At 37.7% G+C, this 12092-nt stretch overlaps 1 protein-coding gene across 5 annotated transcripts in view; it reads left to right on the forward strand.

Moving 5' to 3' along the window:
- FEZ2 (fasciculation and elongation protein zeta 2) overlaps window positions 1-12092 on the forward strand; it is a 74905-nt gene that overhangs the window by 25071 nt on the left and 37742 nt on the right. For 4 of the 5 annotated variants that reach the window (XM_073338366.1, XM_073338365.1, XM_073338368.1 and 1 more), the window contains exons 6-7: window positions 2074-2154; window positions 11702-11777. In XM_073338366.1, coding sequence (XP_073194467.1) covers window positions 2074-2154; window positions 11702-11777 — 157 coding nt within the window. The remainder of the gene's footprint in view (window positions 1-2073; window positions 2155-11701; window positions 11778-12092) is intronic. The other variant, XM_073338370.1, reaches the window with a different exon arrangement.

Genomic DNA, 12092 nt, shown 5'->3' on the forward strand with positions numbered 1-12092 from the left:
CAGCCCACAAGCCTCACCTTAGCTTTGCCCAACCTGACTGCTCCTTGCAAGCTGACCTTAGTACCCTTTTAGTCCTATATTTGCCCCAAAATCATCCTACTGCAGAGATCAGTCTATTTCACTTGACCCTCCCAGTAGGTTCATTGCCTTTACAGAGGCAGTAAAACACTTCAACCTGTTACCTTTCTAGAAGCACACACTTTAGTGAACTACACAACATTGATGATTTATAATGAAAGAAAACAAGTTTATTACAAATGAGCAATGGATTAAGGGATACCAGTTAAAAGGGACAAAGGTAGAAATGGTTACAAGAAAATAAAAGTGAAACCACACATCTAAAAGACTAATACTTAATGTAGCATGATGCAGTCTTTGTTCAAGATGGTTTCTCTCACCCACAGTCTCCTTTTCAGCTTTTACTGGCTGGGCTGGCCAGGACCCATCACAGAGATCATATGGCTTAGTTCCTTTGTCTCCTAAGGTGAAGGATAAAGATGGAGTCTGTCTTTGTTCCTTATATCTCCAAAGGAATGTCTTTGTCGTGCAAGTCAGGAAGCCCTTCTGGGGATTCAGTTTCCTGTGTTTTTCTGGGGCGAAGGAGCCATATTAATTGAATGCCTCTCAAGTTCAGGATCAGAATAACCCCCACCAGTTTGGCTTGATGGCTTTATTTACTGCCAGTATGTATACTGAGGTAAACCCACATTTCTTTGTCTATGACAGACATGTTTATTACCTTCACCTAGGCTAAGCTGTCTTGTCTTAAACATGTTTTAGAAACATCAGACAAAGGGATTCATAACTTCACATATGAGATTAACATGGATTTCAAAATTATATTAATAACCAGCTTGTTATTAACTTTCATGTGATACCTCACAAGATGTATTTTGTACAAATATTATTGTAGTAGTCTGTGTGGTGTAGATACAGGGGTGCCTAGAGTCACAAAAATATTTTAGTATATTCCAAGAAAGCGCATTAAGGTGCCTTTGAGAGCCTTCACTTTTTCATTTCCTTAATGTTGTGTGTTAAATTTACAAACTTAACATTGCATTAACATCGCATTTAATTCTTCCTTTAAAAAAAATTAAATGCAGGGAAATGTGCATGTGTAACATATATGCATATTTATATAAAATCACAGCTCTCTACGATTATCCTGGGGTTGGTTACTTTTTAGTTTGTTAGTCAGCTTCTGAATTTCATGTGTGAGACTGACTCTCAGAAGTGTGGATCTGTTAAACTTCTTTCCTTGAGTGAACAAGAGTGGAATGAAAATAACGAAAGGACAGATTTGGTAGGATACATTTTGATTATTTTTACTTGGCTTCCACTTGTTTCTAATGGACCTTGAAATTAATGTAGCTGCTTAGTTAACTAACTTTGTGCATTTTTGATATCAGCATAATTATGGGAATACAGTTAATTATTACTGTGGTTAATTGTTGCTGTTATTGTAGCAGAGGAAATACAAAAGCATAAAATTCTTTGTAGGATAATGTAAAAGAGTAATTTTTATAAAATATTTTTAATTGGTAGTACATACTCCATTGGACTTCATAAAAATATTAAATGTCAGCAGTGTACCTTTAAATATGATAGTGTTTGAATAATAACTTTATAAGAGGGGCTGTCTCTGAAGTCAATGTTGAAGATCTTTATCAGCCTATTTACAATATTTCAGATACTCTTAATATATTTTAAAATCTTAGTCTAGATTTAAACATTTTTTAAATAAAGAACAAAGTGGTAAGGTGTACTTACGTATAAACAAGTGGTCTGCCATATAAAGATTTTTGCCTCCGACTCTGTGCAGAAAATTTTCTGCACAATCAGGTTATTTTTAAAATGTTTATGGTGGTTCATATTTATTAATCATAAACCCCTCTGTCAAAGCTTTCTTCTGCATATGAACAGCAAACAAAGATGTTAAAATATATTGTAACACATTCTAACAGCTTGTCTCTGGCATTCATCTTACTTATTGTCTGGGTAAATGCTCACTAATAGTCTTTGAACTTCTTTCTCTGTCCCCTTCTTTTTCTGCCATGTTTTTGCTATCTTTAGCGCTTCAGCATGGAAGGGATCTCAAATGTCATTCAGAATGGCTTCCGCCACACGTTTGGAAACTCGGGTGGAGAGAAACAGGTGCTGGGTTATCCTCTCACTTTTCCTCATTCTTTGCTTGGTGCTACTGTAGAAGTCGAGGTCTTGAAAGATGGCAACTAAAGCATATTTAGTGCTCAGATTGAAAAAATAACTGCTGTATGCTCACCACATCCTCTCCTGCTTTCAGGGTGGCAGTAGGCCTATAGTGTCTTTTTCTCTCCTCAATAGTTAAAGACCACTCAAGTCTTGATGTGTATGAAATAATGCACTGAAATTACAGCCTCCTCCAAGGCTTTATGTCACATCTGAAAATAAAAATAAATATTAGCATAATGCATGCTTGAAATGTTTTGCATGTCTATAAAACCCACTTTAGAAAGATGCATTAAATTAGAAACTTCACTCCAGTCTTAAGCCTTAAGGAGGTAGGTAATAGATAGTAAGGAGAATAAAGAAGAAGCAAACCCCAGTGTTCAGAGCTCATTCTTCTGAATAACAGAATTGCCTCTACAAAATTGCATTTATATCTTTACACCTTTGACAGTTGCATTATGTTAAAAGCAGCCAGTTGTATGGAATACAAATATTCTGGATATAATAATATATCCAAAGGTAAGTTTTTGTTTTTATTGATTTAAATATTAATAAAGAAAATACATGGCATAGAATACCACTATTTAGGATAATGGTTAATATTTCATGTCATTGTTAAATATAGAACTTTTATCCTTTATTTCAAAGTAGTATTTAATTACCATATTTTAATTTAGATTCTGAACTGTAATGGTACAAAAATTGTTTGTGTAATATATCTTTCGTATAGTACTTATGATATTGATAAACAGCAAGATTCTTAAAATGTAGTCAAGTTGAGGGTGTGACCCCGGTGGTACTTGGGGCAGCCCTCACTGGAAATGCCAAGTTCTGGGCAGGCTGCAAAAGGGAGAGCAAATCCTCCCAAGACTGGTGGGTAACACTGAAGTTAAACTCACCAACCAGTCACAAACTCTGTTTCTGATCCCCCACACTGGTTATCAAGAAGCAAAAAAAAAATATCCCTCAGCTCCCTTTATTTCATTCCAGTCTCTGGCTCCCAATCAGCACCTAGGTCCAGTACAGTGAGTTATTACAGAAGTTATTTTAAAACTCCACTCACATATACAAAATGTTCTTCTGACCCCAAAGGGTCAGCCATGTTACCAGGTCAGTATAGGTTTATATCTTACCCAAAATACTACACTGCCAGCCAATCCTTTAGTATCTAAAACTAAAGGTTTATTATAAAGAAAAAAGAGAGAACAAGAAGAGAGATGTTAAGTGGTAAAATAGTCACATACATACAAGGACTTCAAAGTCCATATATCAGGATCCTTGCAGTATTAGTGAGTTTGCTGCCTTGAAAGTGCCTCTGGAATACATCCACAGCTTGGATGGGTCATTCAGTCCTTTATTCAGAGCTTCAGTTTGTAACAAAGTTCCTCCAGAGGTAAGAAGGAGGATTGAAGACAAAATGGAGAAGATGCAGCTGCCTTTTATAGTCTTTTTGCCATGAGGCCTGTGCTTCCTTTGTTTCAAACACAAGCTGCCCAGCACACGTCCTGAAAGCCTTTAGAGTTCTGTCCATAGGCATGCCCCTGCATGCCTTGCTGAGTCATAAGGTGTATTTGCCTTCTCTCAGTGGGTCCATTGTATAGCTGATGGTCTTAATGGGCCATCAAGCAGACTAGGCAGAGCTGATACCCAAACTATCTGGGAGTGTCCCCCAGAAGCATAGCCCAAGTTTGAAATACAGATAGTCATACATATCTATAACTGATAATACAAAGATGATACAAACACATAAATGAGATTATCATATCTGGCAAATTATAACATTTTTGCAGATACCTTACATGGCCTATCTGGCATAACTCATTACAGTTTTACAATATTGATATTCATAATATCCTCAAGCCCTGGCTGGGATGATTTAGTTGGGGATTGGTCCTGCTTTGAGCAGGGGATTGGACTAGATGATCTCCTGAGGTCCCTTCCAACCCTGATATTCTATGATTCTAAGTGTCCCCCAGATTCCATACAGCATCACAGAGGGTTTACTTCTCTAGATTATTTCTCAAGATCAACTAATTTAGGGCCCATTCTATCCTCCTGTGTGAAGGGGAAAAGTCCAATGGCTATGTAGAAGGTTGATTTTTATGGAATTTCCTTCCCATTCTCCATTCAAAGGGGAGGGATACCTAACTAAGCTGTGATGTCATGGAATCCTGGACTTTGGAGAAACCAGGCTTCAGTCCCATAGAACTTGGCATAGAGACAGCAAGCTGTTCCTTGGTGCTTCCTGTAGTTTACTTAAAAAACAGCAGCAGAAAAAGAGTTTGGAATCAACCCCCACACAACCTAAGATCCCTAGTGGCTATAGCAGCATATCCATACAGAATGTGAGTGCATGTATTTCTTTGTATTGGCAACTTAGTCAAGAGCAACATCTTGAAAGAGCAAAGTATTGATCCATGCCACAAATAGGGTGCTTAAGTCTCAAAAGCTTAAAGTAAATTGCTAAAACTATATATCATTGCTTGTCTTCAAAAGAGATTAGGAGCCCTGTAAGACATGAAAGCCTTCATTCTCTTTGCAAGGACTTGACAGGATCATTTACCAAAGCCTCACTGTACTGCAGGTAGAGCCAGAAGATGGCCATTGGACTGTGGTGTGGTATTTGTGAGATACCACCAAGCGAGGCAACCTGGGTTCAGCCTGATATCCAGTTGATAAATCTCAGTCTCTCGCCACATCTGAGTAATAAACACCCTGAGATACTCTGACATAGTGGCATTGCAAGAACAATTTATAATTAAAAGAGACGTCCATATTTCTTCAATGCATATTGTATTAGCTGTATACGAATCCACTGTGTGAAGGGTAGAGTGTAAAGAAGAAGGTTCAACACTCAGGTCATTGCCTCCCTAGAAATCTAAACTATATTAGTGTCCTGAAGACGAGGGTAACCCTGTTTGTGTCTGAAGCATTGTTGACTAAATGTCCCAAAATACATCAGAAATCAGTCTGTGATCATTTATGTAGGAGGAGTGGGTCAGGTTATCTCTGTCAGGGTCTAAATGATGAGGACCTGGGCAATGCCCCATAAGATATGCTTAGCTGCCTTTTCCTGGGAGAAAAGGAGATGAAAATGGCACAAGTTCAGCAAACTGAAAATAGTCCCTCACAAGTGATTCTTAGGTCTGGACTTACAAAGTAAATCTAAGAGAAGTCTGTTTGCCACACACAATTGCCAGTTTTTTTGCAAAATGGTAGTGTGCAGATCACAGAAGCAATGCACAAATTCTCTCTCCTTTGATGAAGAACTCGCATGGTCCTTTTATTCCACTTTGTAAAGTAGTAATGGTTCTAACCAAGTACAGGGGTCACCAAAGTTTCAAGGATATTTTTCAGAGCTTCCTTTTTGGGTGAGACAGCATGCTCCAAGCTGGGGGTGGCAGTAGCCAGTCCTATTAGACTGAGGTTCTTGCCTCCTTTGATTACCTGGAACTAGAGCATCTTTCTCAATCTGGAATCTTTGTCCCCAACAGGTTGGCTTTTGATGATGGAGAATGTTTTGATGTCTCACTTTCTCCTTGTCACTCTGAAGGAATTTAGGAAAATGCTTCTTGATTAATATGCACAAGGCACATGTTGATCCTTCCTTCTCTTGTCTGCATGCACTTAACTGATCAATTTCCACACTTCTGGATCTGGTTTACAGACATATTTGCTTAGTTTTTGTGGATACTGTTTGTTTTTTGTTAATAGAATTTAGGTCAGGGTGGATTGATTTAAATCAGTGATTTTAATCTTGATTTACAGGAAACCTTGATTTAAATAATCTAATCTTGTGCTGCATTAGTACTTTTTAGTTATTTTCCTCAAAGATACATTTTCATTGGTTGGTAACCATTAAAACATGTTGATTTGCAACTAAATATAGCCTTTACACTAAATTTGGTACTTTTTGCAAACCAGGTGGATTCACTTTATCTATACACTGAAGCAGTTATATAGCTTAACATACATTTATTTAAATTCTTAATTTCGTATTTTTATGTTAGACAATGTAGTGATGCATTTACTATTTACAAGTTGGTTGGTTTTTTGGTTTTTTTGAACTCGTGATTTGTGTTGATCTGCATTTGAATGGAAATTGGAATTCATTAAAAAATGCACAAAAACAGGATTTTAAAACTGTTAGAATTACTTTAAATAAGGTCGATACTGAAGAAAAAAGTTTTATTAAAACATGTTTTGCATTTGAAACTGACTGACTTATTAAACAAAGTAAGTATTATCTTTGATTAGTTAATTGAACTGATTGTTTCTGGTCACCGTGATTTTAGAACTAGTAGATATCTACCTCTCTCACCTCATTCTTATTCATAGAATGGAAGAGAAAAACACGTTTTCCTGCTTTTTTCCACTCTCGTTCAGTTTCTCAGCTTTGAATAAATTAATGAACTGCCCTTCTTGAAAAAACTGAAATTAAGGAAATGTTCTCTCTGCCCCTACAGAAGAGGTTACCGCTGTCAAAACTCTGGTTCCAGGTGCTTTGCCGTTGACTTCCTTCAATTAAGTGGTTTGACTTTCTTTAAAACTTTGGAATGAACACACATTAAAAGAATAATAATAAAGTGTAGGTCAGAATATCAGTTGTCATAATTTCAAAATTAATTTTAAATGTTTATTTTTAAACATAAAAATTTATTTAAATTTAAAATCCATTTTTTAAAATCATAAATTTTTATCCTCATGGAGTTAGACCAATTTCTTCTTCACTCCTGGTTACCTGATTTATGAGGATCTTATATATGAAAATCTACGGTCTTTGGAACAACTGTGATTTTTACTGAGCTGATGAGTCCTTTTATTGAACCACTAGATGTCTCTAAGCTTAGGTTTCTAATATGGAAAATTTTATTCTTGATAGCACATTAATCCATCAGTATTACTTTTATTGTTCCAGAACTTTTATTCTCATAGCACAGACTCTTCTTCACAAATTAGTTAAGGCTTAAGTAGATACCTCTTCAAACTTGAGCTGACAAAAGCCTGTAGATCTGTTTTGGAGTTAATAGTTGAATCATAGAAAATAGAGATGGAAAAGACCAGTTAGACTGTATAAAATTACATGCAGGAGATGGAATTAAATGTGTAAACTCCTATTCTCTCTTTGATCATCTGCATCTGTCCAGGCACGTGGACTGTAGTTCTTCCCAACCTGTGGCTTCATTGCTCCAGGTCCTGAGCTAGCTTTGATCTAGCTAGCTCAGGTATGTTTATGTGAGCTACAATCACAACCCGTGATTGCAGTGTAAACATACCATAAGACTTTTGATTGTCATACCCTCCTATATAAGGGGTAGGCCACCTTTCAGCCTTCAGTTGTTTCTGTCTCCAGCAGATAGAGAACATAGTCCCGACCAACACCCACCTCTTCCGACTCCCCTTCCCCGTTCCTTTTGTACTGCAGAACATTTAGTTTGTGAAACTCCGAAGTAGAGGGGAGAAGGGAGGGTAGTGGAGCACCCATAGAGGGCACGTCTCTATGAACCACAATTACTACACACGGTGAGTAATCCTCTCCTCTTCTTCGAGTGATGTCCATATGTGTGCTCCACTTTAGATGACTTCAGAGCAGTGCCCTCCTATGGAAGGAAGGGGCTTCAGAGTTGAAGTCATGGCAGATGACAATACAATGAGTCCCAAGTAGTGCATCCGAAGTTGCATACTGTTCTACTGCATAATGTGTAAATGTATGGGCAGAAGCCCAGGTTGCTGCTCTTCAGATGTCTGTAATGGGAACTTTGTTCAAAAATGCTGTTCGAGTCGATATTGCTCTGGTGGAATGTGTGCAAATCCCCGTAGGGGGTTGCAGGTTATGTTGGTGATAACACAGCTTGATGAAATCCATTTGGATATGGCTTCTCCTTTTGATCGTTCAATGATTGAAACAAGTAATTTCTGAGAACCCAAGAATGGATGCTGCCTTGTCGGGGTTAGTGAAAAGGGCAGCATAGACTGTGGAATGAGGCGCGGCTCTCAAGGATTTCCTTGACAGAAAAAATGAGGTACCTCTTTGAATAGAATCTTTGTGACCTTAAGCCTGTCCCTACAATCTTCAATTTATGCAGCATATGTTTCCCAGGGACAGTGAACTGGTTACAGAAGCTTAGCAGATCTCCAAAGGCCAAAGATAAAAACTGTGAAGTGACCAAGACTCTCCCATTTCTGGTCACCACTGTTTTCAATGTGAGTTCACATGTGACATGAGTCTGCTACTTCATTGAGACTGCCATGGCTCCAGGAGAGAGGCCCTGTAGCTAAAACAGTGGCTAGTGTTTGTTTTCTTTCTTCCAGAGACAGGCTAACAGACATGCCTTTTAAAGGCCAGTTTCCTTTCAGTAAGACTTGGAGAAAGTCAACAGTCCTTGGCTGCTTCAAAGAGCAAAGTCCTATCCCAGGAGATGCCAAGCTGAACCTTGAATTCATGTTCAAACAGGAGTGGATGCTGGGAGACTAGAAACTATAATCCAGTAAAAAGGAGGCATAACCATTTAGAGAAACAGTTGGCCTTAACAATGTACAGCCTTTCATTGACAAAGGAGGAAGTAACAATTATCAGAGGAGTTCCTTCAAATTTTAACCAGTCAGCCTGAAGTTTCTAGAGTCTGGACATAAAGTCCCAACATTGGGGGAAAGTTGAGGAACTGTTTCCATATCTGGGCCTAAATAACATCAAAGGGGTCCTGGACAATACTATATGGATATGCAGTCAATTCAGTATGAGATCTATTCTACTACCACAACTCCGTTCTACTACACAGTGCCACATTGGCCCAGCAAAAAGGCAACTGAGGTATCCTAAACAATTTCCTAAAAATACAGCCCATTCCCCTGGTCCTGAAAGATCAGAAGGACATTGGGATCTATTTCACTGTCCAAAAAACAAGGAGACTGTGTCCAGTTCTTGACTTGAAATGTGTCTATCCTTCCTCGGTATCTCATGTTTGTAGGATGAGAGTCTCTAAAATATTTTATTCAAGATGTGAAGACAAGCAAATTCTTATGCTCCCTGGATCTCAAGGTTGTATACCTACCTACATGTGCCTATCCTGCAGTCTATAAAGAAGTATCTGTGACTTACTGTCCTGGACCAATGCTACCAGTCCAAACCCTCCCTTGCAGTCCCAAGAAGAAAGGATATTCTTTTAATCACTTGATTAATCACACTGTTAAACAATAATAGAATACCATTTATTTAAATATTTGTGGATGTTTTCTACATTTTCAAATATATTGATTTCAATTTTAACACAGAATACAAAGTGTACAGTGCTCACTTTATATTTATTTTTGATTACAAATATTTGTACTGTGAAAAACAAAAGAAATAGTATTTTTCAATTCACCTAATACAAGTACTGTTGTGCAATCTCTTTATCATGAAAGTTGAACTTACAAATGTAGAATGATGTACAAAACTAGCTGCATTCAAAAATAAAACAATGTAAAACTTTAGAGTCTACAAGTCCACTCAGTCCTATTTCTTGTTCAGCCAAACGCTCAGACAAACAAGTTTGTTTAAATTTGCAGGAAATAATGCTGCCCACTTCTTCTTCACAATGTCACCTGAAAGTGAGAACACCGTTCCAGAGGATGTGTGTCCGTGCTGATGATGGGTTCTGCTCGATAACAATCCAAAGCAGTGCGGACTGACAATGTTCATTTTCATCATCTGAGTCAGGTGCCACCAGCAGAAGGTTGATTTTCATTTTTGGTGGTTCGGATTCTGTAGTTTCGGCATCGGAATGTTGATCTTTTAAGACTTCTGAAAGCATTCTCCACACCTCATTCCTCTCAGATTTGGAAGGCACTTCAGATTCTTAAACCTTTGTTCGAGAGCTGTAGCTATCTTTAGAAATCTCACATTGGTACCTTCTTTGTGTTTTGTGACATCTGCAGTGAAAGTATTCTTAAAATGAACAGCATGTGCTGAGTCGTCATCCGGGACTACTAGAACATGAAACATATGATAGAATGTGAGTAAAAAAGAGCTGGAGACATACAGTTCTCCCTCAAGGAGTTCAGTCACACATTTAATTAACACATTTTTTTAAGAAGCATCATCAGCATGGAAGCAAGTCCTCTGGAATGGTGGCCAAAGCATGAAGGGGCATACAAATGTTCGCGTATCTGGCATGTAAATTCCTTGCAGTGCTGGCTACAAAAGTCCCATGTGAATGCCTCACTTTTTGGTGACATTGTAAACAAGAAGTGGGCAGCATTATCTCCCGTAAATGAAAACAAAGTTGTTTGTCTTAGCGATTGGCTGAACGAGAAGTAGGACTGAGTGGACTAGTAGGCTCTAAAGTTTTTTGCATTGTTTTGTTTCTGAGTGCAGCTATGTAACAAAAAAGAAATCTCTGTTTGTAAGTTGCTCTTTCATAATAAAGAGATTGCACTACAAGACTTGTATGAGTAGAATTGAAAAATACGATTTCTTTTATCATTTTTACAGAGCAAATATTTGTAATAAAAAATATACAAAGGAATCAATGTACACTTTTTGTATTCTGTGTTGTAATTGAAATCAATATATTTGAAAAAGTAGAAAAACATCCAAAAATATTTAATAAATTTCAATTCTTGTTTAATTTAATTATTGTTTAACCATGCAATTAATTGCAATTAATTTTTTTGATTTAATCCCGTGAGTTAACTGTGATTAATCGACAGCCCTAATTTAAACCTTCTGTTCTCCCCTTGGGGTGTCTGGACCCTGGTTTTCACAAGGAAGTATTGTTTTGTGTTATCTGTACTGCCTTGTGCTTTACTTGATTAAACATAAAGAGCATAAAGTCAGTAGATTGAACAAAGTGTTTGTGTTGACTGCTTCAAACTATTGTGTGCCCCTGAGGGTCTTAAACTGTAAACCAGAAGTTTCACACCTTTGGAGTTGAGTTCTGGCTGAGGGGGTATGTTTAAATACTGGGCAGTCTGAAGTGTCCAGAGGGGCTAGGTAGCTGGACAGTGGGTTCTGACACTCGGAGGGCAGTGACAGATAGAAGGTCTGCACCCTGAGCATGTGCATAGGAACCCTGAGATTGGGACAGTGGCTAGACTTAGTTCAGACTACAGGAACTTAAAGCACCCTTGGGATCTGGGGCACTGAGGCCTGAATTCCCCTCACCGTAGTGTTAGTGGGTGGCCAGGAAGGGACTCTCAGTAGGATCCATGGCATGGGATACAAGGAACTTGTTAGAGTAAGGAACTTTAAATGATACACAGTTATTTTCTTAAATGTTTAATACACCTTCATGTGTGTGTTTTTTTATGCAATTTATGGCAAAATTCAAAACTGACATTTGTGACAGAGGTAGATTTAGGACAATTGAAATAGAAACTTGTTTCTTGCAAAATATCTGATCTTATTAAATAACATCTTGTAATTCTACAAAATAAATAAGATTTTTTTAGTTCAAGCAGGGTAAATTATAAGCAAAGTAATTGCTGAATAATCATGTTTTTCACTCGACAGTACTTAACAACAGTCATTCCTTATGAGAAGAAAAGTGGACCACCCGGTGTTGAAGATCTACAAACATTAACCAAAAGTGAGTAAATATTTAAAACTCTCCTGCTGATCTCATGTCCCATACCTAGTATTGCCAAAAACAAGTGTTCAAAAATCATGAGTCAGACCCTCCAAAATCATATTACTATTTTTAAGCCATAATAAATTTTGGGTGGTTCTTGTTTGTCTTCTGGTTTTTGAGCCTCTAGAATGCACTCAGATCATGTTTTCAGGCTGGTCTCTGAAACTCTGAGGGCTAGAAACTTTTTATTTTAACTAAAAGCTGATATTCGCATGTAATGACTGGACTTCAGGAGCAGGAGCTGTAAGAAAAATACCAAATATCATGAATGTT

This window comes from Lepidochelys kempii, chromosome 3 (genome assembly GCF_965140265.1).
Source record: "Lepidochelys kempii isolate rLepKem1 chromosome 3, rLepKem1.hap2, whole genome shotgun sequence".
Classification (NCBI taxonomy): domain Eukaryota; kingdom Metazoa; phylum Chordata; order Testudines; family Cheloniidae; genus Lepidochelys; species Lepidochelys kempii.